This window comes from Cynocephalus volans, chromosome 12, assembly GCF_027409185.1.
Source record: "Cynocephalus volans isolate mCynVol1 chromosome 12, mCynVol1.pri, whole genome shotgun sequence".
In the NCBI taxonomy this organism is placed as follows: Eukaryota; Metazoa; Chordata; class Mammalia; order Dermoptera; family Cynocephalidae; genus Cynocephalus; species Cynocephalus volans.
The window spans coordinates 23,751,150-23,778,975 of NC_084471.1; the positions used below are offsets into that span (position 1 = coordinate 23,751,150).

General features: G+C 33.4%; 1 protein-coding gene across 2 annotated transcripts in view; it reads left to right on the top strand.

The window, feature by feature from the left end:
• The window catches only part of BLTP3B (bridge-like lipid transfer protein family member 3B), an 85,806-nt gene that overhangs the window by 20,273 nt on the left and 37,707 nt on the right, over positions 1 to 27,826 (top strand). Inside the window, exons 2-11 of one of the 2 annotated variants that reach the window (XM_063075407.1) lie at positions 9,270 to 9,432; positions 10,247 to 10,285; positions 11,664 to 11,755; positions 15,253 to 15,442; positions 16,023 to 16,163; positions 17,107 to 17,277; positions 20,610 to 20,790; positions 24,294 to 24,377; positions 26,242 to 26,424; positions 26,922 to 27,040. In XM_063075407.1, coding sequence (XP_062931477.1) covers positions 9,270 to 9,432; positions 10,247 to 10,285; positions 11,664 to 11,755; positions 15,253 to 15,442; positions 16,023 to 16,163; positions 17,107 to 17,277; positions 20,610 to 20,790; positions 24,294 to 24,377; positions 26,242 to 26,424; positions 26,922 to 27,040 — 1,363 coding nt within the window. Of the gene's footprint in view, positions 1 to 9,269; positions 9,433 to 10,246; positions 10,286 to 11,663; positions 11,756 to 12,551; positions 12,704 to 15,252; positions 15,443 to 16,022; positions 16,164 to 17,106; positions 17,278 to 20,609; positions 20,791 to 24,293; positions 24,378 to 26,241; positions 26,425 to 26,921; positions 27,041 to 27,826 lie in introns of those variants that run through there. The other variant, XM_063075408.1, reaches the window with a different exon arrangement.

Genomic DNA, 27,826 nt, shown 5'->3' on the forward strand with positions numbered 1-27,826 from the left:
TTGAATGTTTTAACGACAAAGAAATCATAGATGTTTAGGTGACAGACATGCTAACTATTCCGATTGGATCGTTATATAATATATGCATGTGTCAAAACAACTGTACCCCATAAAAAATGTACAATGAAAAATAAGTAAATAAATAAAAATCAAATTGCAGTGTTGAAATAGTTTATTTTCCAGGCAGCTAAAATTAGTTATTTTTTTTAAGGCAGTGGGTCTTACTTAGCCTTTTCTGTCTCCAAAAACCCCCTTTCAAATCTGATAAAATATGGACTCCTTGAAGCCCATCCAAGAACTGCAGATTGAGTGCCTACTTTAAGTTTTTTAGTTGACCAATTTAATATTAATTTAAATTCCTTGTAAAATCTAGTCTTTCATAATATAGCATGAAATATCATAGAATAGGAAAGGTTATTTCTAATTTTAACTATTTGAGAAAATGTTTTTAAGAAACAGAGCCAATTCTAAAGTTTATACATATAGTGATATATAAGTGAGTCTTTAACAACATATACAGTAATAGGAACCATAAACAATTTTCAGAGAAGGTGAGTATTCAGGAAATGTGTATTTGCTGATATGGTTTTAAAAGAATCTCTCAAGAGTTTTAATTATATGAATGGAAAGATGTAAGTGTGGAGGAAGGTAGGTAACCAGGTCAGAAAAGGGTCTATAAACTTGTGTTCTAAGGCTCATTTTATTTATTTATTTGTGTGTTTATTTAATTAGTTATTTACTTGGTGGCTGGCTAGCACAGTGATTGCATCCTGGACCTTGGTGTTATCAGCACCTCACTTTAACCAACTGAGCTAATCAGCTAGCCCCTAAGACTCATTTTAGCTCTAAGATTCTTTGATTCTGCCTCCAAATATTATATTTAACTTGAGATGGTTTAGTTCACAAATCTCTTTTAGGTTGTTTTGGCAAATAAAACAACTATATCATGTTTGTTTTTGTGAAGTAGCTGCAAATGAATCTGATAAATCATGACTAAAATTTAAAATGTGTAACATCAGATATAAAGTTTATACCCTTCTAAGTTATGATCTACTGCATAATTAGTTTTATCAGGCCATAACATTTTTTAGAAAATTATGATAACTTGTTCTTTTATGTCTCTATAGTGTTTATGTTCCTCTTTACCCTGTACCTTGATAATAGCTCACACTAACTGAGTTATTACTCTGTATTAGGGATTATTCCTTGCATTTTACATATTCTAACTCAGTTAATTCTCAGAACAACTCCGTGAGGTGGCTACTATTATTATCCCCATTTTATAGGTGAGGAAACTGAGGTAAGTGTTAAGTAGTAAGTGGCATTTTACCTCTTGCAGAGCTGGAATTCTTTTTTCATGCACTTATGCTGTATTCCTTTAACAAATTATAAATCTTTGGTTATATGGACCTTTCTTTCTTTCTTTCTTTTTTTTTTTTTTTAAAAGATGACCGGTAAGGGGATCTTAACCCTTGACTTGGTGTTGTGAGCACCACGCTCAGCCAGTGAGCAAACCGGCCATCCGTATATGGGATCCGAACCCGGGGCCTTGGTGTTATCAGCACTGCACTCTCCTGAGTGAGCCACGGGCCGGCCCTGGACCTTTCTTTCTTTGCTTTGCCCTAAATGTTTACTTAGCACAGTGCTTTTGCACATAATTTAGACTCATAATTGTATATTGATTGTAAAATATATAATCTAAATCAAATCCATTCTTTTCATTTGTCTACAAATTTTATTGCTCCAGTTAACTATTTTCTGATTTTTATTTTTTGGCGCCTGGCCAGTATGGGGATCCAAACCTTTGATCTTGGTCTTAGAACACTGTACTTCCAATCCTAAGCAAAAAAGCCACAGGCATTACCTGACTTCAAATTATACTACAAAGCTATAGTGACAAAAACAGCATGATATTGGCATAAAAACAGACAAATGGACCAATGGAACAGAATAGAGAACCCAGAAATTAATCCACATATTGTACAGCCAGCTGATCTTTGTCAAAGGCACCACAAACATACATCGGGGAAAGGGCAGCCTCTTCAATAAATGTTGCTGGGAAAATTGGACATCCATATGTAGAAGAATGAAACTAGACCCATACTTCTTTCCATGTACCAAAATCAACTCAAAATGGATTAAAAAAATATAAGACCTGAAATTTTAAAACTCCAAAAGAAGACATAGGGGAAACACTGCAGGATATAGGAGTGGGCAAAATAGACTTTATGAATAAGACCTTAAAAGCATAGGCAACAAAAGAAAAATTAAACAAATGGGATTATGTTAAACTAAGAAGCTTCAGCACAGCAAAGGAAATTTAATCAAGAAAGTGAAAAGACAACCTACAGAATGGGAGAAAATATTTGCAAACTCTGCATCCGATGAGGGATTAATATCCAGAATATACAAGGAACTCAAACAACTTCACAGTAGAAAATCAAATAATGTGATTATAAAATGGGCAAAGGAGCTAAATACACATTTCTCAAAGGAAGACATACAAATGGCCAACAGACACATGAAGAAATGCTCAACATTATTCAGCAATAGGGAAATACAAATCAAAACCACATTAAGATAGCATCTCAGCCTAGTTAGACCAGTTATTATCAAAAAGAAAGAGAATAGCAAATGCTGGTGTAGCTGTGGAAAAAGGGTAACCCTTCTGCCTTGTTGGTGGGACTGTAAATTAGTGCAGCCATAATGGAAAACAGTATGGCGGTTTCTCAAACAACTGCAGATAGAACTGCCATATGACCCAGCAATCCCACTACTGGGTATATACCCAAAGGAATAGAAGTCATGTTGAAGGGATACCTGCACTCCCATGTTTATCACAGCACTATTTATAATAGCTAAGATATGGAACCAACCTAAATCCATCAATGGACAGCTAGAATGTATAGTATGTATACACAATAGAATACTACTCAGCCATTAAAAAGAATGAAATCCTACCATTTACAGCAACATGGATAAGCTTGGAGAAAATTATGTTAAGTGAAATAAGCCAGGCACAGAAAGAGAAATATGGCATGTCCTCACTTGTAACTGGGAGCTGAAAAATAAATAAATAAGAAAGAAAGAAAGAAACAACAGTCACAATAATACATTGAACTTTCAAAAGGAGAAAACAAAACTGTGGTTAGAAGTAGGAAGTGGGGGTTAGTGAGAAATCGGTTAAGGGTCACAAAGAATGATCATGTTTTGTAATGATGAATATACTAATTATCCTGATTTGATCATTTCATATTGTACACAGGTATTGATATTTGGCTCTGTACCCCACAAATATATAAATCAATTATGTTTCAATAATAAATAAATAAATAAATAAATAAAAACATAACAACAACAACAAAAGAGCATCACACTCTAACCAATTGAGCTAACTGGCAAGCCCTATTTTTGTTGTAAATTTGTTTTAATGTATTATGTGTAATTAAATAAGATTCTGGATAAAATGGAATCCTGTTTTCATATTTTAAGTATGTTTTAAGTTAAAAATGTGATAAAGTTAACCAATAAAATTATATATTCACATTAAAATTTATTTCATCTGATATTATGTTAGAAATAAATCACACATGTACACTTTTAAAATAAACCTCTTTGCATGCCATAATGTCCATAGTAATGAAACATTAGTCTGTGTTTTGAATTTAAATTAGTAAGAGTTCTTGCTGTTTATATTACATGGTATGACTTTTTTCTGTGCAATTGTTATGACTGACATGTTTGGGTCAATCTATTTTTTTTTTCCATTGTTCTGGTTAATCTTAATCAACTTTCTCTCTGTTGCCCTTGTTTTGAGCCTTTGTTAGCATACATACTTTGTGTTTTATACAGGTTTCCTGCTTCCACTCTTCCACTCCCCCCATGTCCACCAAATAATTTCAGAAGTTTAACTCATTGAGCTAGATTTTACTATTTTTTTAAAAGTTTAGCTTTAAAATGTTTATATGCATTTTTAGAGCTTTACTCATTCTTTAGTGAGCTGAAATGGTTTATTCGATTTCAGATAACAATTTATTCTCTTTAGAATCAAGCCCAATATTATAATCTTTCTCAATTATAATATTTACCACAGTTAATACCATCACCTGGGGACTTCAAGGAAAATTTAGGCCAAAGAGTCTGCAGCAACAATCGGAAAAGCATAGGTAGACACAGCTCTTCCATGTGTTAATGCTCTTTTGTGACTACTTTTCCCTTTGTGTGCCTAGTATATACTTAATGAAAGTCTATTTTTCTTATAACAATCTGACACAAATGTGGTTGAAGAATTGCTTTTCTGTCTCTGTTTTAGGAAGGAGCATAATCATGTTAATAAGTAATTGGGAAGCATTTATTAAAGCTGAAATATATGTAAATTAAAGCCTGACATATGAATAATGGAAGATAAATAATTTGGTGTATACACTGCCTACCCAGTATAAGAAACCCAGTTTTCTAATAACTATAAATGTGACAGTTAGACATATTTCTTCAGCTTTGTATTTTAAATATTTTAATATAGGAACAATATTAATATACTTTCAAGATTAGCTTCATAGTTCGGCCATTTTCAAGTCCCATTTGGATGATTATGAACTTTTTTTTTTTTTTTTTTTTTTTAAAGATGACCGGTAAGGGGATCTTAACCCTTGACTTGGTGTTGTCAGCACCACACTCAGCCAGTGAGCGAACCGGCCATCCGTATATGGGATCCGAACCCGTGGCCTTGGTGTTATCAGCACCGCACTCTCCCGAGTGAGCCACGGGCCGGCCCTGATTATGAACTTTTGATATTGCTCTAGTTCAAGCTATAATAAATGTATTCATAATATAAATAGAAAAGGGGGAAGAGAGAAAGAGAACTCTTAATCAGATATCTGCTTAGTACCAGATGCCATACATATTATCTATTTTTAATCCACACTATAATCTTTATTTTTTATTTTCATTTTTTTAAAAAGATGACCGGTGAGGGGATCTTAACCCTGGACTTGGTGTTGTCAGGACCATGCTCAGCCAGTGAGCAAACTGGCCATCCCTATATAGGATCTGAACCTGTGGCCTTGGTGTTATCAGCACCGCACTCTGCCGAGTGAGCCATGGTCTGGCCCTAATCCTCACTATAATCTTTAGAGGTTGGTAATTTCCCATTTTACAAATGAGCAAATTGAGGATCAAAGGGTAACACAGACAGTAAGTGGCTAAACTATAATTCAAACCTGTTTGTGTCTGACTTTAAGGCTCATGCTTTTTGCAGATATTGTCCCTTTGGTATGAGCTAAACTGAAGATAGAATTTGTTGTGAATTATGTACATTTTAATCTTCCTTTCCATTTTTCACTATTACTTTGGTCAGGCCTGTCTTTTGGGGTTTGTGTTGAACTTTTGCCTTTATAAAAGTGATACATACCTCTTAAAAAACTCTTGAACATTCAGAAAAGTATAAAAGAGGTACTGTAATCCTAATTGCTCTAGTCCATTATTCTTTTACTCCCCTGCATGACAATTTTATACATTCTTTTCTCTCCTCAAATACTCTCTTCTTACTTCATGATCTGCTTCCTTTTTCACTGAGAAAATAGCACTCAGAAGATCACTTCCACAAACTCCTATCTACCTGCACCTGTGGCCATCTACTCTGCTTTCCCTTTTACTGGGAATGAACTATCCGTGTTCCTTCTAAAGCCAACTCTTCTTGTGTACTCTATCTGCTCTCTTCAATTGAAAGATTTTGCTCCAGCAACTGCTTGCCTTTCTCTTACCACCAGTAGTTTTCTTTTTTTCTGCATCATTGACATCAGCATACGAGCATTCTGAATTTCCTCTCATTAAAAAATAAACAAACCTGGTTTCTCTCCTATCTCACTGATCCCTCCTTAATCTCCTTTATTCATTTCTTTTACATTTCCTTGACCTATTAGTAGTGCCTGACCATAGTTCTTGAGCCATTTTCATTTTTCTATCTACTCTCACTCCTTTGATGAGCTCAACTATCTCATGACTGTAAATACCATCTATAACATTGGTGACTGCCAGATTTATATCTTCAGCCAAGACCTCACTACTACCTAGTTAGCATTTCCTCTTGGATATCCAATAGGCATCTCTTAAACTGTTCAAAGCCTAAATCCTAACCCTTAATTCCAAACTTATTTTTTCTCTTTCCCCCAACAAATGGCAACTCTTTTCTTCAAGTTACTCAGACCAAAAGCCTTGTTGTCATCCTTCAGACTTTATAATCAAATACTGTTTGCTTTACCTTCAGAATATATCTAGACTGTTCCCTTCCCACTTCCTCCTTCTGTTGCATTTTGATCCAAAGCACTATCTTCTCTCACCTGGATTGTTACAGTAGCCTACCTGGGCTCCCTGTTTCTGTCCATGTCCTCCTTTCATATATCTCAATAGAGTGATCCTTTAAAAATGAAAGTCCCCTGTTCTAGTCAAAACCATCTCCAGTCACTTTCCTTCTTGCTCAGGTAAAACCCAGAATCCTTAGAGCGGCTTAAAAGATCCTATGTGATCTGGCCCCTTTTATTTCTCTAACTTCATCTCTTTTTATTCTTCCTTTTGCTCATTTTCTCCAGCCTTATTGTCCTTCTTGCTATTTCTTGCTATTTTTCTTTTTCTTTCTTTTTTTCTTTTTTTTAAAGATGACTGGTAAGGGGATCTTAACCCTTGACTTCGTGTTGTCAGCACCATGCTCTCCCAAGTGAGCTAACCGGCCATCCCTATATAGGGATCCAAACCCGCGGCCTTGGTGTTATCAGCACCACACTCTCCCAAGTGAGCCACAGGCCGGCCTCTCTTCTTGCTATTTTTCAAACATGCCAAGCATTTTCACATCTCAAGTTTTTGCCCTTGCTGTTCCTCTGCCTAGAGTGTGCTTCCTCCAGGTATTTGCATAGCTCGTAGCTCCTGCACTTCCTTCAGATCTTTGCCCACGTGTTATCTCTTCAGCGAGACTTTTTCTGTCGACCCTTATCAAAAATTATAACCTCCTCCATTTATACTTTCTATTTACTATTTTGCTTTTTTTCCTCCATAGTTGTCACAGTGTGACTTACTATATGTTTAACTTATTTTAATCTTACTCCCCCCCGCACAATTAAGCTCCATGAAGACAGAGATTTTTATTTATTTTCTTCATTTTCAAATCTCCAGTGCCTACTAAATTATAGGTATCAGCTAATATTTATTGAATGAACGAATAAAATGATCAGGGCTTTGTATAATCTGCCTCCACTTTGTCCTTCCAGGTTTATCTTCTGCTCTCCTGGCCTTCTTGCTAATTCCAGAAGTTGATCTTCTTTTCGTTCTATTTTATACCTTGCTCCCTTCTGCCTCAGAACTTTTATACATTTTATTCCTGGAATACTCTTTCTTTCCCTGCCCCCTTCTCCATCTTGCCTAGTTAACTTCTACTTGTGCTTTAGATAGCTCAAAGTCCCTATTTGAAAGAAGCTCTGGATTAGGACCCCTGCTGTATTCTCTCTTAGTCATGCTATTTGATCTTCGGTCTCACCAACTGAACTGAAAACTCCACCGCGGGCAGGGACTTTGAGTATACTGCTTGCCAGTATATGTGTCTGAATATTGAATCCTCATTAAATGTTTATTGAATGTTCTCTTCTAGCTCTAATATTCTGCCTCAAGAAAGTGGCAGGGTATTTTTTAGGTTATATATGGTTAGGAATGGCACCCTATTGGAAAACTTCATGATACTGAATCAAACATAATAGTAATGACTAATACAGACAGACCAGCATCATTGGTCAAATATGGGTTGAAAATGAACTTTGTATTTCTTAGTTGATGTTCTATGGGAAGATATGAATCCAATAAAATCTGGCTCAAGGAATTTTGGTTTGGAGTCAACAGAGAAATGTGTGTATTGGTTGATATTCTTGTTGGCACGTAGGGCATCGAAATGACCCAGTACACATTATTAAGTTAATATTTAATTTTTTAAAAAAATGTAGAAGACCAAGTAACTCTTTTGTTAACCAGTAGTTAATTTTGTCAGTAGTTTCGCTTTTGAAAAAGTACTTGCTGGGTAAAGTCAGCAGTTTTTCATTTTTTAAGGTTGTTCGGATTAAATAATGTATATGAAAGTATTTTAAAGTACTTGTGCAATTGATTATTATTACCATTATTAGTTGTGACATTAGGCAAGTTCAGGTTTATTGTTTGCTCATTCAACAGTGGGAATAAAATTAACATCAACCCTAATGGGTTATTATGAGAATTAGATTAAGTAGAAATGCACGTGTGCAAAGAGCTTGGTACACAGTAAACCCTTGAAAAATGTTCACAATTATGTTAACTATTATTATTTTCAATCTTTTTTTTTTTTTAAGTTTAAGGGCTTTCATTTTTAAATCATTATAGAGAATCTGAGTTCTTTAATTAGAATTCAGGCTCTAGTTTCCTTTGTGACTTGGCATTTTCATTAAGCACATTATGCTTCAGTTATCTTAACTCCTAAAGAAAGGATAAATGGTATTTTACAACCTTATTCAGGGTTTGAATAATTGGTGTTTTTAAGAGGCTCACACAGAAAACACCAAAATTGGCTGCTTAATAGATTTGCTTAATTTCCTAACCCACAGACCTTTTAGAACAAGATATTTACATCATAATTTATTCCTAGAATGATTTGGGTCAATTTCTAATGCTGGGAATCACTGGCTGATTCTAAAAGGAGTGCTGATGTCTTTGAGCATCATTCTTGGGATGGAGAATGACATCTGCAGCTGTAGCTGGCTGCCACTACCACCACCACCATCACCCCTGCTGCTGCTAAAGGGTCCCCTCTTCTTTCTTCACAAAGAAGGTTTCCTTATCTTCTTTGTAGATTGATTAGTAGCATATGATTATCCCCGTCTGTGATGTAGTCTGTAGTGATATAAACTCTCCTGTCTCAGTCATTCCCACTGTCTTGCATAGTGCGTGGAAAATAGTGGATACCCACTAAGTACTCATCAAGTTTGAAAAGCAGTAAGAACAAGAGCTTGATTGTGTGTGGGAATATGATATTCAAATGTGTGCCCCCAAAATGGTAGGCTTTGTATGAGAGAGCTATAGACAAGAGAGACGAAAACAATAGTAGCAAAACCATAGAACATGAATTAAAGTAGAGCCTATCACTGCAGTTTTCTGTTTCTTAGTGCTGCTATTACATTTTTAATGCTCTGTATATTTGCAGGAAAGACTCTGGGGAATAGTAACTGACACTAAAATAAATGTCAATGTATATTCTCTTTCAGATTTACCAAAAATTTATCTCCTGACAAGATAAATCTAAGCACCCTTAAAGGAGAAGGTGAACTGAAGAATTTGGAGTTGGATGAAGAGGTGCTCCAGAATATGTTGGATTTGCCAACGTGGCTTGCTATCAACAAAGTTTTTTGTAATAAAGCATCTATTAGGGTGAGATTCTCATATCTGTGGAAGGCTTTTTATGTTTTCATTTTTTATTTTATCTCTTTCTTTTAAAATGAATATTTTGTTTTAGACAATTCCATAAAGAAGCATTTATAGTAACATAATTTAGAAAGAGATACAATTGCATAAATGATTGCATGACTATGTGCCTTATGATGTAATTGAAGTCATACAGTAAGTACTAATTAATAATTTTAATTTTTGTTTAAAATTTGATATTATTTTAAAATAAATTATTAACAATCTGTTAATAAAATAATTGCTTCAGTTTGGCATGTATTTAAAGGTAATTTTTTCATATCATGAAATGGGACAGTTTAAATTTGTAATGAGTAAATTATTTCAAATGAAGATGTGAGAACTGATAAGTTATTTCTTACTTTACACATTATTTTTATTTGTCTTGAATATCTACAAAAAAGATTGGTTAGAATTCTACGATTAAACACATTATTAAATGAGTAGAACTTTGATCATGCTTTGCTGGGAACTCTTAGATTAAATTTGAAATTAAAATGTATTGTAAAGACTGGGGAAAAAGATACTTTAAAGAACTTGAAGTTCTTATTTTAAAAGATGACTAAGAAAATACAGCTAGTTTTTTTTTTATATAATATAGATACATCTGATTTCAAAAGTATGAATGTGTTGGTCAGTTTACTATTTTGCATTTATGAAAAAAGTCATTTGATGTAATTTGATATGTCCATCACTATATTAAAAGAGCATCTGTGTTGATAACCATTGTACTTTTTTTTTTTAATGATTCCTTTTAAACAAAAAAAATTTTTATTTGTAGATCCCATGGACAAAACTGAAAACACATCCCATTTGTTTGGTGAGTTATGAAACCACCTCAGAAGTAAACATTTATATATGCACATTATCTAACTACTCTGTTAATATTAATCTTTTGTTTCATGAAACAAAATCTGGATTTTCCACTAATTAACTTTATTTTATTTTGATGGGACTTAGTTTTCTCTGTCCTTAAGTGAGAAGTTTGAACTTTAAAATGGGAGGATCTTTAAAGTTTTGTAGGTCTAGAATATAATGTTTTAAGTTTGTATATATATATATATATATATATATATATATATATTTTTTTTTTTTTTTTTTAAAGGTGACCGGTAAGGGGATCTCAACCCTTGGCTTGGTGTTGTCAGCACCACGCTCAGCCAGTGAGCAAACCGGCCATCCCTATATAGGATCCGAACCCGTGGCCTTGGTGTTATCAGCACCGCACTCTACCGAGTGAGCCACGGGCAGGCCCGAAGTTTGTATATTTTTTTGCATCATTTAACTCTTTATTGACATATTGTGGGATTCTGTTTTTAATAACATTTGATTCAGACTTGCTGTGTTTCTGGTATTATTGTCTAGTGAATTAAGTAGTGTGCTCTTTAATATTTTTTGCTTTTTAAGGAAAGTTGAAAGTTGATCTCTTGGTCATTTATTGATTCATTGAATACTTGCTCTATGCTCTGAGGAAACATATTTTAATAGCAGAGATTGGTAATGAACACATGCACAAATAAAACAAGATAATTTCAGATGATAAACGATATATATAAAATAGACTATGAAGAATAAATGGAGTTGAATTAGTGATGACTACTTAAGGACATTAGCTCTTTCTTCAAGTAAAAAAATATTACCCTAAGAAAGAACTTTTTCCATTATGGGAGTGCCTTTTTTTACTTTTCCTGCTTATTTTCATGTTTTCCATAGTTTTATATTTTATATCTCAGGTCTTAGACTGGGATATGCTCTTTAGCGGTGGTTCAGTTCTACTCATTAATATAGAATCGTATTTGAATTTTAAAATGGGAAGATCTTTAAAGTTTTGTGGGTCTAGAATATTAGGTTAGAAACTGATCTATCAATAATTTAGTACATCTGGGATTAGATATTGCACTTCCATAAAATCTCATTATCTCAGCAGTTAATGGCTACTTCTTAATTTTTTTTATTTCATCCTCCCATAATGCATCCAGTTTTTCCACCAGATAATAAATGCCTTGAGAAAGGACTGAATGCTTTATTTTCTTTGTTGGCATTTGTCTTTTTAGACCTTTAGAAAGACACTTAAAATGACTCTGCTCACTTACTATTTATTTTGCTCTTAAATGAAGGAGAAAATAGTCCAGAATAGTACTTTCATATATACTTAAAATAAAATATCTAATTGTTTACATTGTTAATATTTTTATTAGTCCCTAGATAAAGTAATAATGGAAATGAGTACATGTGAAGAACCACGAACCCCTAATGGTCCATCACCTATTGCAACTGCTTCGGGACAAAGGTAAACTATTTTCATTAATCTGTATGACTGTCAAAGGAAATTTTTTTATATGGAGTAACGAGACATAAAGAAAATAAAATCCCTTAACCTCAGATGGCCTCTACTTCAGTCACCTCTTCCATCAAGCATTTTACTGTTTTAGATATATACATTGCAAAAGTAGCAGATTTGATTTTTAGCTCCTTGTATTCCTCTTGCTTTCCTTGCTATTAAATAGTAATGAGTAACTAAGGGCAGAACAGCATCAGAAAATGGAAGCAGAAGAGCTTAGATGTTCTTTAAATCAGATAGTCTCTAAGTCTCTGAATAGTTTCTCTGCATATCATTTTCTGTGCATCAGTTGAACTTTTATGACTCTTAAGAGTTAAGTTGATGCCTTACTAAATTACAAACTTTTTGGGTTACTCTAAAATTCATTCAGTATAAAATGTTCTCACTTTCCACAGGTTGGATTTTGATAGATAAAAATAAGATGCTAATAAAGTAAAAGCATTGGGATCATTTCATAAAGTCTTGAAAAGTTAGGGCAGTTCATTAAAAAATTGCCTGTTTATTTTCATATTCAATAAATTTGGATCTTGTACTGTACATCATTTCCTTAAGGTAGGATTTATGCATTATTTTTCGATTCCCATAAAATGTTCACATAGATTTTAATATGATTAGTGCCTCCTCAGGTTGTGCAACATTGGCAGCCCTGAACATCTATAGGCAACCATTAATAAACTCTTCTTGAGGGTGAATGTATTCACATGTGCACACAGACACACTCACACGTTCCTTCTCTTTCACAAAGGTTGAACCACCTTTATGTTAGTGCATTCTATGAGAATACCTACAGTCTGATCAATAGCTTTCCACATGGGAATCTAATGGTGATCCGTTTCACTGCTAAGAGTTGAATGAAGGCCATGTTTATCAGATGTACAGTTCATATTTGGACGACAGGTAATGGTGATTGGGAAAATAGCTTTCACATTAACTTCTTTGTAACTTATGCATAATCTAGCAACTTGAGATTTTAAGGTTTAGGTTATGATTTTGGGTTTGATAGAATAGTTGGTCTTTAGACTGGCTAGAGTCATAAAGAATCGGAGAAAAAGAAAAGCTTTTAAGATTATTGAAAGAGGAAAAGAAAAGCGGGAAAATTGTTAATACAGAAAGACTTATTTTAATTAGGTGTGGCAGAAATGAGCCATTTTGTCCATGTGTGCTTAATGTACTCGATAGTGTTCTTCCTAATTCATGTTTTTATAGTATTAGTAAGCTTTATTATTTTGGCTTTGTAATTATCTGATGATAATTCTTATATTTTGACATTAGTATCAAAATGTAAGGAGTGTGGTTAATGGCATGTATGGTTAATCTATTTCAATATTTTCCACACTTGCCTGATTGTAACAATCAGTTAATGTGCTTAGTCAATCTGCAGCATCTTTTAAGCAGTTTCTCCTGAAATTATGGTTCAGTAGGTCTGGAATGTTTATTAAGAATATGAATATATATATTTTTAACACTTATAGTCATGCAACACAGGGAAACACTGATCTAGTTTTTTGTTTATTTCTAGCTAAGGGATTAAAATAGAGAAATTAGCAGTTAACAATCTGGCTCTTTGCTCTGTGCAGGGCCTATGGGCCGATAATGCTCCTGCAGATTAATGATCTAGTAAACTTTATCAATACAGAAATTTGAGTTTATCGCTTCATGTAGAGGAGATAAACATCTATGTGAAGATTAATCACAGAAAAGACTTGTCAACTGGAATTCCACTTTTCTAATTTATAGTGGACAACATAACCTGAAAAATGTAGACTTTAGTCATTGATTCAGGCTTCATCCTGATAGTAGATTTTCCAATGTGGATTGTAACATTTTTAATGTACATAGAACATATGGGGTTGGTATTCCAAAGGTTATTCCCATATAATTATTATAGAAAGATTCTCTTCAACTCCAGGAATTCTTCTATCTTAAGTGGCCGGTATTTGTCCTTAGGATCAAAGCAGCTCCTCTCTAAGATACTGATTAGTTCTTGCTCTTCGGTTCTCAATTTTCTAAATTCAGAGGAGCCAACCACCTCATTTTATAACAAAATTATCTCAGCAAGCCAAGGAGGATGTAAATTACTATGCATAGACCATTTTACTTAAGGGCCACAGCAACTTTTTGAAGCAGGTATTATGTTCATTTTACAAATGAGGAAACTGAGGCTCAGAGACTTTCAGTAGTTTTAATAATAATATATACTACTATTAAAAATGCTATAAATAATAGTTATATTTTATAAAGTTTTTATCATGAGTTAAGAGATGGTCTATTTGGTTTATATGCATTATTACATGTAATCTACATAAAACCTACAGAGTATTACCTGATTTAAAAGATGTGTCACCTGAGGCTTAGAAAGTTTAAATAATTTGCTAATTAATATTGTAGGTCAAGAAGGATGGCAGCAAGTATAGGAGAGTGATGTGATTGATGCTAAAGATAATAGGTTCACCTTTAGACATATTGGGTTTGAAATGCATGAGAGGCAGCTGAGGTGGAGATATCTGGTAAGCATTTGAATTTTACAGTCTGACGTTCCAGCAAAAGATCTGAGATGGGCATATTGATGATAATTGAAGTAACCTGCCAGTTGGGCAAACTTCCACCACCTTCCTGCCAAAATATGTTGATAGTCTGTATTCCAGTCATACTGTACTACTCACCTTTCTCAAAACATGAACTCTTCTTTTCTACCTCTGTGTGTCTTTGCTAATTCTTTTCCCTATTGTAAGGTTTCCCTTCCTTGACATCTCTTCCTTTGAAAAGTTCATTCTTCTTTCCTAGATTTATTTCTCCTTAGTTATAAGCAGTTTCTTCCTCCACCAATTTTACTGTTGAGTCCTTTTTTTAAAGCACTTAATTATAGACTGCCTCATGTTACTGTTAATAGGGTATGTTTTTTTCTTCCCCAAGTAGCTTGCAAGCTCTGTAATGCTGCAACTAAATTTTGGTTTTCTTTGTGTCCCAGCATCATTCACATGGTAGATGAGCAATAAGTAATTGTTGAATTGAATTAGAGAATGTGAATTTCTTCTAAACTTATTCGAACTTATTAAATTATGAGGTTATATTCCAGTTGGACTCTGTAGTTTTCTTTGTGTTAAGAATTTAGCTCTGTTATTTACTTTATAGATGCCAATTGTCTGGACTAATACTTTTTGAGAGTAAACAGCTGTGGATATTGATCTTAATAAAGTAATTTAGAGAGTAACTTCCAACTATTAAAATTTTTTACATTTTGAAAAGAGCGTTTTTATAAGTTACATTTAACCAAACTCAATTATTGATTTAACCAAAAATAGTGTTTTCTTAAAAACAAAAATGAATAATGTAATATTGTGGTAGCTTATATGTGTGCTTACATGAGAATATTAATAGATAGCTTTTTCTTTTACTGATTTTTTTGGCTTTAGTGCATTATGTTTTATTTCACTTTGTTTTTCCAGTGAATATGGCTTTGCTGAAAAAGTAGTTGAGGGAATTACTGTTTCTGTAAATTCCATCATAATCAGAATTGGATCAAAAGCCTTCAATGCATCCTTTGAACTTTCTCAGCTGCGGATCTATAGCGTAAATGCAAACTGGGAACATGGAGATTTAAGATTTACTCGTATTCAAGATCCACAGAGAGGAGAGGTAAAGATTTTTCTCTTTTTTTTCTTTTTAAAAAATTTTTTTAGTCAGTAATAAATAAAAGGGGACATTTAAAATAATCATGTCTTATGGTTGCCCAGATTTACATACTATTATTTACTCTTTGTCTTTTAACTATATTTTTGCCTATATTACTCTTAATCATTTAATTATAAAATATGCATATTTTAATTTTTTTACTGTAGTAAATATTTCAAGTTATAGAATTAATGAACACTATTTTAACTTCTCAGCTATTCAGAATTGAATTTTAAAATTACGGAACTAAAATATGATACTTAAATGCTTTTCAGTCACGTGATTCAAATGCACTTTGTACTTTACATTAATTTACTTAGAACAAAAGTATTAACTTTACAGATGAAGAATATCTTATGAAGATGTATTACTGAATTTGATGGAAATATACAGTTTAAAAAAACAAAAGCAGAGTGAGTATAACTAGAATGCCATTTGAAAATTAGTTGAAAAGATATATTTGGTTTGTTTGTTTTTACAAATCTACATTTTTCTCATTCTATTTTGCATGAGTAATTGAAGCTAATCTCTGCCTTCTCCTTAGGTTTTGACATTTAAAGAAATAAATTGGCAGATGATACGGATAGAGGCAGATGCTACCCAAAGTTCACATCTCGAAATTATGTGTGCTCCTGTTCGATTAATAACCAACCAGTCAAAAATCAGAGTCACACTTAAAAGAAGAGTAAGTCAACAAGATTACCTTTTTGATTTATGTGTTAACTATTGACATTAATGGGAAATTGTAAATAATTTTTTAGGTGTAATATTGTCATACTCCCAGAGATATTTTAGAACAATGAAATAAAAGGAGATATATTCCTTAAGCAATATTTGTAGTGTAATGCAGTATAATTATAACATTCCTTAGTTTTTTGGTTTTAATATTTAGATTTTCAAAGATTTTTATTTTTGATAAATTGAATAGATTTCTCAGTTGCCAAAGATTGGTTGAACGTTTACTGTCTTATAATTTTATTTCTCATATTGAATCTTGCTTAGGAGTAGGTAAACAGCAAAGCCTTCATTATTAGTAACCAAAACTATTAGCTTTAATAGGTTATTAAGACATGACTGGTAATTTAGATAAATAGGGAAGATAGTTACCGAAGGATATCAGAAGTTGAGAGTCCACTATTTGTGAGGAAATTTAATGAGGAAGTAGTGACATTTTTTACCCATCGTTTAATTAAAGTCTCAACAATATGTTTTGTATCACTAGGCACAAATAACTATACATACTAAGTTAAATTGAAAATGCTTTTTCCCTAGAGTATAGTGCTTAACACAGATATTCTGAAATGTGAAATGTGGATAAAATAGTATTTTAGTTTTTAATTAATTATAGTGCCCCATCTTCTACTAAAATTAGTTGAATTAATACAGGTAATTATTTGATATTTCAACTACAAATGCAAAATTAAATTATATAAGTGCTATATGACTTGTACTTGTTAAGGTACAAAATTTGTAAGTCTTTTGTTACCACTGTATCTTTAACACTAGGAGATATTTCTTCCGTATTATCAGAACTCAATAAATACTTGCGGAATGAAGGAACAATACATATTTAATTCCATTCAAAAACTATTTCTTGGCTTAATTTTATAAATCATTTTTTCTGACAGTTAAAGGACTGCAATGTGATAGCAACAAAGTTAGTTCTAATATTGGATGACTTGTTATGGGTTTTAACGGATTCCCAGTTGAAGGCTACGGTACAATATGCAAAATCTCTTAGTGAAGCAATAGAAAAATCAACAGAACAAAGGAAGAGTATGGCTCCTGAACCTACACAGGTATGCTATAGTTAACAGGAAGAAGATTTACTTTACATATAAATAGTTTAAAAATTAGAATGATTAGTTGGTGTTTTCTTTACATGAAATAGATTATAAGGCTTTGAGTCCAAGAATCTTCTTTATCACACATCTTACTATAAAATTTTGTATACATGGTTTCTATAAGAAAACATATTAAATATATTAATATTTGTCTATATAGTGCTTATTTTATTTAGAACTCTGTAGTAGGCACTAGAATTAATGATGACATTAAAGTATTTGATGTTATAATACCTCTTTTCAGGAAGTTAAAAAAAAAACAATTTTGCCTCTGCCAGCCCCCCCGCCCATAAAACATGCAGTTTTAAAACTACTAAAGAAAAGGCAAACAAAAAAACCCCCTGGATAAATTATAGGCAAGAGATGGCATGTGACAATTAATAGTGCAGAGAACTATAGCCACAGGGAATTGAGCACAAAACTTCTGTTAGAGTTGTATGATGTCTGGGGCAAAAATGGGGGGAAACATAATGAGCTACTTAATGATCAGTTTCCTAAAATCAGAAGCATTGCTAGTATGTCTAAAAAGGAAGAGTTTTTCTGGTTCTTTCCCAGTACTAAATTTTGAGTACTAATACATGATTATCTTTGTAGAAGAGACATTGAAAATTCCAATAGGTAGTGTCTTTGCTAATTTCATAAAAAGTACAAATGAATGTTTATATCTACCCCTAATAAATATGTACTGGATATTATCAAATCATACTTTTGTGAAGCTTTTCTTTGGAAACCGAGTAAAATATATCCTTAGGTATATAGCTTGTTGATCTGGCTTGGTACAGGGGAATGGCATACATTTTAGGCTTTCAGTGAATATCAAATTGGCATTATTTATTATCTGCTGCTATGTCATATGATGCAGGAGTAGATGTTGTGATGTAAAAATGTATGTCATCTGACCCTGCCCTCAAGGACCTCAGAATATAATAGGGAGTCAAATATAAAACAAATCATTGCATAAATGTTAGAGCTGAGAGGTAAAGTGTTGGGGAAGGGGGGATGGTGCACAGCTGTAGGGACTGTAGAAGCACAGAGAAGTTTTAATTAACTGTGGAGCTTGGAAAGGCTTCACAAAGAAGATAATGAAATTAAGTCTTAAAAATGAGTAACAGTTCACAGGCAGACATGGGGGAAGGTATTACAGAAGAGACAGTAGAGTCTCTGCAAAAGTATGGATTAGAGGACATGGTGTTTTCTAATAAAGATAAGGAGTTTGGTGTAATAGAGTAGCGTTTTTAGGAGTGAAGTGCACATGCCTACGGGGATGTATTACAACTTTGCAAGTTTTATGTTTTAAGGAAATTGAGTTCCACATCTTCTTTGATGTGTACTCTTCCTTAAACTTGATCTGCCTGAGAACATGCCTGTGTTAAGATGACAGACTGGTTCTCGCTTTCCGTAATTACTCTTAACCTACTTTACAACTGAAAGGCATTCTTCTTACTCATCCTCAGTCTTACTGTGATGGATTTAAGCAGGAAGAAAAAAAAAAGTCTCTGGGAAACAAGACAGAGGCAATTTGAAATATTGATGTTCAATTAATGACTCTAGTAACAAAGTAACAAGTCAGGTGATTTCCAATTCTTTGCTTTCAACATTTCTGAAGGAAGATCTAATAATTGTCAACTATTAGATTATTAAAAATAATTTTTTATAATAGATTGCTTTGTGAGTCCTGGCATATAACTTGAAGGAGTTCAGAGAATCAAGTCACATTGCTAAAACAAAGATATTTTCATTACAGTCTATTCATTTATGTAAACAAGGTTTTCCAGAGCTTATAGCCACGAAAACAAATAAATAGACATAGAATTGATGGGGTGCCCTGTTTCATTCTCCCAATAAGTAATACTCATCCACTGAGATATCTTCAGAATTCTCTGGGGAAGCCTGATTTTAAAAGCTTGTTGAACAGACAGCTGGATGATAGCATAGAATAGTTTTCCTAGTCAGGTAGCTTGAGTTGAAGCTGAAGTATATAGGGACAACAGGTGAAGGGCATTAAATATTGAGGAATATTGGACATTTTCCTATAGGCATCTGGGAGCTGGTGGACGTTTTTAAGTAGGGAAGGACAATCAAATATGCTATGGTGGCATAGTTATAGAGGATGAACTGAAGAAGAGACTGTCAGTCTGATGGAGGTGTGGACTTGAACCTTTGATAATGGTTTGAAAGAAGAAATAGCAAGCCAAGTTGGGGACAGATATCTGAGTCTTTCGTTAATTGAAGAGAAGGAAGAGAGAAAAGTTGCGGACTTTAGAATGATAATTGGTAGTTCCATTAGGCAATAAAGGGAATACAGAAGGCAGTGGGTTTGATTAAGGAAGGTAAGGGTAAGAAAAGTTTTTTGTGGTTTTTTTTTTTTTTTTTTGGTGACTTGGATCATACCCTGGACGTGGGTATTATCAGCAGTGCCAGAAAAGTCATTTTGAAGTTGAAAAAATATAATTAAAGAACTAAAGGAGAGTGTTTTATTTTACAATATTACCATCATATGCATACATACTAGTCTATTACGGCTTTCAGTGAAGATTTATATAGCTTAGATTGTCATTAACAGATGGTGGTTGTAGTTAAAGACTAATAAAAGTTTGATGTTACCATAGCTCTTATTTATATAATATATGGATATGTTTATATAAAGTGAAATATAGATTAGGAAACTATATACAGATACAGATTAGTAAACTAGAAACAAAGACAAAATTCTGTCATCCCACCACACTAATAAAACCAGTGTTAGCATTTTCAGGTATTGCCTTACAGGTTTTTTTGCCTAGGTGTTTGCATTTTTCATAGTTGTACTAAGCATATACAAATTCTCCCATGTCTTTAGTCTTTGTTATTACCAACTTTTGTCACTCCATAATATTTTGTAGTGGATTTACTTAACCATTCACAATACCAGAGTTGCTGTCTTGGGTAGTAGTTGTTCTGTCACGACTTTAGGTGTCACAAAGAATGCCCTCATTATTTCAGATATCAAGATAGTGCCTCAGAAAGTGGTCAACAGTTCCTTTGCTCATCTTTACAACTTTATACCCATCTTCTACCATAAATATTTGCTTAGCTTCATCTTATCCTTCTCTAAAAGAGCAAGAAAACTATGTTGAAAATTAAGAAATATTATGATTATCAATTAAGCAGAAGAGCTTATAGAAGAGCTCATTTTTTCCCCAGAAGCAGCATCCATGAATTTAATACTGAAAATATTTAGGATTTCTGTGTGTGAAATTTCAAATATTTCTCTTGGCAGTGATAAGGTGGTTTTGAATCTTTTTTAGAGCTCGACAGTAGCCACATCTACCCAGGAAGTAAAGACACCACAGACTTCAAATGCTCCTGATTTAAATGATGCAATTGTGAAACTATTCAATGACTTTGATGTTAAAGAAACCTCCCATCATTTAGTGATTTCTCATCTAGATCTACACATATGTGATGACATTCATGCTAAAGAAAAAGGTAATAACATCTGCTATTTCAAACTATTTTGGTTTTTCTAGAATTGACTACAAAACTGGATTATTTATTATATGTATTATGTAGTTATGTAGTATAAGATAATTTGTCATAATATTCATGTGGATACACAGATGAAAAGTGTAATATGAAGCACTGTACACAGGCAGGAAATTTTATTTTGCTTTAGCAGTTAGTACTTAACGCGTAATTGTTAGTTATCAATGCTAACAGTAAAATTAGGTTTAAAAAAATCAAAAAACTAAATAGATGACACCCTTGGAGGATGATGAAATATTATACTTGCCTTTGAATTAACTTTTTCATAATTTTGAAATTGTCCATAAAGTAAATTTTAGCCCATATTCCATTCATAATTATTTGCACATGTGTTTTCAGCACTGTGGTTTATCTACATATTTCTGGATCGTGTGTGTGTAAATACAACTGTGTTTAACATATTTTGTGTCCCCCTCTCCCATCCTCCCAAAATTTAGTTAGGAAGCTAAATTCCAGTTAGGAATATTTTTCTTTTCTTGGTTAGAGCATGTGCTGATAACACCAAGGTCGAGGGTTCAATCCCGGGACTGGCCAGCCACACACACAAAAAAAGGAATATTTTTCTTTTCTTTTAGCTTTTGTACCTCTTATTTTTACCTATGCAGTTAATACAGTAAGCAGGAAGCTTCTCTTCATCACTTTGAAAATCTTTATGGTAGTTCCATAGTCTTGGTGCTAGGCATTTCTGTTTCTCTGCCAGAGGATATCCCTGGCCCATTACAATCAAGCTGAAGTTCTTTTAAGAATACAGATACCTGGCCTGTGCACCTCAGACCTGAATCATAATCTATATCTATGAAGATTGTTGCTCCGGATTTTGAAAACTGAGGAAGTAAGTATTGAGACAGTGGATACCTCGCAGAAGTTACCCTGCTCTCATCAGACAGATGAGCCAGGTATCAGCTACCAGATGAAAGAGTGGGAGGCACAAGTGAGGAAGATTTGGGGGTTGCAGAGGGATCTGTTATCTTTTCCTCTGTCCACCTTTGTGTCATTTGGTTTTTATCATTGATATCTTCTGCTTTATTGATTTGAAAGGAAAATCCAAAAAAGTTAAAGTAACGAAATGAAGTGGTCAAGTTTAAGAAATAAGCATCAGAACAGAGAAAGTATTTTCTAAGCTCTTTTACTTTCCTTACTATTATTTCATCGTAGAATATGCTGAATGATTTTAATAAGGGGAAAGCCCCTCCACCAAAATAGCTCTCTGATAGTACAGGTCTATAATCACTTCTTTACTGTTCTGAAATACAAAAGGCTCTGAAATGTTTTTTCATAAATTTGTGGAAAACTCCTTTCATGGCAGGACCTGACCTTAAGCAACACATTGTTATCAGTTGTCTTTATTTTACCCCCTTAGTGTAAATGTTTATAAGTTTTGCTGCAGAATTGCTATTTTTTATTACTTAGTGCTGCCTCAGAACCTGCTTGGAATATTGCATGAAATACTCTGTATATTCATTTTACTTTCATAAAATCTAAAAAATTCTGATTTCTGAAGCATTTGGCTCCAGTGATTTTAGATAAGGGATTATGAGTCTGTACTATTACGAGTCTCAACTTAAATTGAGATAAGTTGGAGTTAACAAGTATAGCTATATCGTAGTCTCTATTTTTCTTTCTTGTAGTTGATTTGCCTGTGCTATTTTGAAATCTGATTTTTATGTTGGAGTTATACCAACTTGTTATCTACTTTTTTTTTTTTTTTTTTAAATTATTATTTTTTTTTTTTTTAAAAAGATGACCGGTAAGGGGATCTCAACCCTTGGCTTGGTGTTGTCAGCACCACGCTCAGCCAGTGAGCAAACCAGCCATCCCTATATAGGATCCGAACCCGTGGCCTTGGTGTTATCAGCACCGCACTCTACCGAGTGAGCCACGGGCCGGCCTTATCTACTTTTTTTTTTAATTCAAAATATTTTAGCATTTATTTGTCCATATTTGTGGGGTACAGTATCTTGTTTCAATACATGCATACTGCACAGTGATTCACTTAAGGCAAGTAGCATAGTTTTGTACCCGTTAGTCTGCCACTTTTCCTCCTTCCCTTCCCCCCTGCCCTCTAGTAACCATTATTCAACTCTACTTCTATGAGAACCACTATTTTTATTTTTTTTGGATGCAACATATGAGTGATAGCATGTAATATTTGTCTTTTTGTGTCTGACTTACTTCACCTAACGTGATGGTTTCCAGTTCCATCCATGTTGCTGCAAATGTTAGGATTCGTTTTTTTTTAATAGCTGAGTATGCATACCACGGTTTTTTTAACCTATTCATGCATTTAGGTTGTTTCCATCTCTTGGAATAATGTGAATAGTACTGCGATAAATATGGGAGTGCAGGTGTCGTTTTGATATATTATTTTCAGTTCCTTTGGGTATATATCCAGTAGTGGGATAGCTGGGTTGTAGGGTAGATCTATTTTTAGTTCTCTGAGGAACCTCCATAATGTTTTCCACAGTGGTTGTACCAATTTACACTCCCACTAAGCAATGTAGGCGTCTTCTTTTTTCTCTACATTCTCACCATCATTTGTTATTTTCTGTCTTGTCTTGTTGTTAATAACCATTCTAACTGGAGTGAGGTGATATCTCATTGTGGTTTTAATTTGCATTTCCCTGATGATTAATGATGCTGAGCAGTTTTTCATGTGCCTGTTGGCCATTTGTATCTGCTTTTGAGAAATGTCTGTTTAAGTTTTTTGCTTGTTTTTTAATTGGGTGTTTTTTTTTTTTTTTTTTTTTGCTGTTGAGTTGTTTAAGTTCCTTATATATTCTGGATGTTAACCCCTTGTCTGATGTGTAGTTTACAAATACTTCCTCCCATTATGTAGGTTGTCAGTCTACTTTTGATTTTCCTATAGCTGTGTGACTTAGGACAACTTACCTAACCTAATGGACTCTTTGGCAAGAGGCAGGATGATATGGTGTAGTGGTTAAGGTGTCCTGGGTTCAAATCCCAGCCTACACTTAACTAGATGTGTGATCTGACCTCCTTACTAAAACTTTTGTGCCTCAATTTCCTTATCTAGAAAATGGGAAGAATAATAGTAGTACCTATCTTACTGGGTTGTTATAAAAATCAAATGAGTGAGTGTAACTAAAGTATTTAAAACAATACCTGGTATATGGACAGGGCTTGTGAATATAAAAGTTCTGCTATTATCATCTATAAGCTCTAGGAGAGCAGAGATTCTACTATTCTTGTATCCTCACCTTTTAGCCTAGTACCTTGCAAATGATAGGTATCAATAAATACTTACTAGATTGAATTATATCTCCTAATATCCTTAATGTATTATCTGTGATAAAAGAGAGACAGTTGCCACTAGTTGGACTCCAAGTGTGGTAAAGATTTTGTTTTTATGGTAAATTAAATGTTTCTGAAATTTGTTTAATATTTTTCTCTTTCTTTCTATCAATTCCATGTTTTTCTTTTCCCAGAGTCAAACAGACGTATTACTGGAGGGGCTATGCAACTCTCTTTTACACAGCTTACTATAGATTATTATCCTTATCATAAAGCAGGTGCGTATAACAATTTCTTTAAAAGATGTAAATATTGATTCAAAATTACATAGCCAATTAATTTATTTTATTTCATTTTATTTTATTTTAATTTACTTTGTTAAGGAGAAAAGAGATCAAGAGGTCTTTATTAGTTTTCCCCTGGCAGTGTTTTACCAAGAAAATAGAATTGCCATAAAAATATTCACACATTTTATATTGAAGTTTATGTAGATTATTGGAAACTATAATTGTTAGAAATTGACAGTTTGCTAAATAACTGATTTAAACCTTTAAAAAACCAGAATACAGAGAACTGACATGCATTTGTGCTAGACATGCATTTTGTTATTTGTGACAAAAGCAAGTCATTAATATGTTTTGAATTTTTAACGATATATTTATATACGTAAAAATCAGAAAAGGATAACAGTAGGTTTACCTAACTTATAAGATTCCTGATTTAATAGGCTTTATAGTAATCAAGTATTGAAAGGTTCTTTTCTCCCAAATAGTAAAAACAGAGAAAGTGTGATTGTTTACGGCCAAGTTAAGTAATTTGATCTTCTACCCATCTCTGCCTCATTCAATGTGGTATGTGGCTTTTTGTTTTTGTAATTCACACAAATGAGGAAAAAACTATAGTAAGTATTCCAAGACTTCTAAAAAGTGGTAAAAACTTTTCTGTTCACACATTTTCACCTACCATTGTTTGTTGTTTCTATATTGGTACCTGACAGAATTTAAAGGTCGTACTATTTATTTTTATTTCCTTTGAAGGATATCCTATCCTGATTCACATGTTACTTACATATACTTAAAATTTTTTAACTGTCGGAATTGTTCATATTTTGGGAGATGAAACTTTCGGTCATACAGATTTTATTTTCTTAACCCTTTTATGTACATATTGCTTTTGTTTAGTTGTTATAGAAAAACCTAATATTTCTGGTTTTGTATTTTCTTTCCCAAAACTAATATAGTCAGCCCACTATATCTGTGGGTTCCACATCATCAATTCAACCAACCACAGATTGAAAATATTTGAAAAAAAAGAAAAATTTCATCTGTGCTGAACATGTACAGACTTTTTTTCTTGTTGTTATTCTTTAAACAATAGAGTATAACAACTGTTAACACAGAATTTATGTGGTATTAAGTATCATAAGTAATCTGGGAATGATTTAAAGTATATAGGAGTTCAGATCCCCATACTGTCCAGCTGCCCCCCTTCCCCAAAAAAACAAAGTATATGGGAGGATGTGCATAGGTTGTATAGAAATACTATACCACTTTATATCAGGGAATTGAGCATCTGTGGATTTTGGTATCCTAGGCAGGCCCTAGAATCAATCCACTGTGGATAACAAGGGATGACTGTGTGTATATATATATATATATATGAGTATATCTTTATGACTGATACCCATCTTGAGAAGTTTTATTGGTTTCTTAAATATTCTCATAATCATCATGTTATTGTTTTTATGGGTTAGGTTTTTGTTAGTCACTTTACAACAAATCTTTAATGAAAGGATTTTTTTCTTTGATGGTATTTTCTAGATTCTGTCTAATTGACCTTTACCTGGTAGTTGAGCATCCACTGAAGGTTGGCTTTAAATTGAAACTTTGAGTGATATTCCAGCAAGAATGAGTTCTACGAAATAGAAACCCCTCCAGATTACTTGCTTTTAGCACTCTTTCTCTCTGTTCTAAATGTTTTACTCATATTATGGAGTAGTAAGTAGTAGGTGAAAGCTGTACATTTTTTTGAATATGAAAGACACTCTGGAGATAATGACTAAATCTCATTGGAAGCATTGCTATAATAGAGAAAATGAAAATTGTGAATTTTTCAGTGAAATATCTGTTATTCATTTTACAGGAGATAGTTGTAATCATTGGATGTATTTTAGTGATGCAACGAAAGCAAAAAATGGATGGGCCAATGATTTGTTACATGAATTTGACTGCAATGTTGAAATGCTTAAACAGGCTGTGAAGGATCATAATGTAGGTTCACCTCCCAAATCCCCAACACATGCCTCTCCCCAGCACACACAAACAGGTATTTTACCTATAACAACATTATAGCATTACCCTAATGTTGAGAGAGAGTGTGTGTGTGTGATCATAATATATTTTCTGTAAATAAGTATTATTTTGTATTAATGTCTAAAAATTCTGCACCCTTCATTGAGATTAACAAAGGCTTATGGATCAAATCACTTTTAAAATTAATGTAACCAATAAGAGTAATACCCAGGTAGAATTTTTCAGACTCTTAAATGGCTAGTATATCTCTCATTTTTAACTATAATTCCAGGTAAAAGTTTTTGAAGGAGAGTGACTTAAATGTGATGATATAAGTATGATTCCTGTTTTAAAAAGGATAATTATCACAATAACTTACATTCCTGTATTACTTTATAAAGTATTTTCACATATATTATCTTGTTTGAGAAATTAGTATTTATATATATTTCTAGTAGCTGTCTTAATAATGAAGGAGTGACTGTTAAAAATAATTTTGCAATAAATGAAAGGAGTTTTTGTTTCCTACAGAGAAAGACTACACTCCGAAAGGGACCTCTAGAACACCTTCAGTATTATCTCAACAATCAAAAGCTAAGCTAATGTCTAGTTCTGTTGTGGTTAGACTTGCAGATTTCACTATCTATCAGGTATGTTTTATTTTTAAAATTAAATCTTCTCACAAACACTTTTAGTACCTCATACAAGCAACTCTAATAACTAATGTCACCATTTTATCTAAAAAATCTTGACCAGTTTTATGAAATGGCCAAATTAGATAGGATAAAAAATATCAGTTCATTAATTTTTGTTTATATGGCTACCCAGGATTAGAAACTATGAATTTAAGGACACAGCCCAGACTGCCAGCTCTGCCTGAGACTTCTGACACCAGCTGCTAATTCTGGGGTTTCCTGAAACTACCCTCAGGTTCAGTAATTTATTAGAAAGACTCACAGAACTTATTAAAATCTATTGTATTCATAGTCACATTTATTATAGGGAAAGAATACAAATTAGAAACATCCATAAGAAGAAATGCAGAGTCTGGGAGCGTTCCATATGTGAAACTTGTCCTCAGGATATGTTAGCCTCCCGGTATGGATGTGAAACAATATGCATGAAGCATTGCCCATGTGGTTGAACTCAGTCTCTGGATGGATTGATAGCAGATGACTCAAAGCCCTCGTCCTCTAAACACAACTAAGAGTTATCAAGTGTAGCCAGCCCCACCCTTAGTAATCTTGTTAGCATAAACTGTCAGTTGTGGTCCCAGGGGCCCACCATGGTTAGGAACTTCCCATTCCTGGTTCCCTACCAGTAGCAGGGACAAAGGCCAGACCTCTCTTTGGAGGCCAAATTCCTTACTACACAGTGGTCTCTATGCAGGAAACTAAAATGCTTTTTTTTGCTTTACTGAACTATCAAGTATTAGC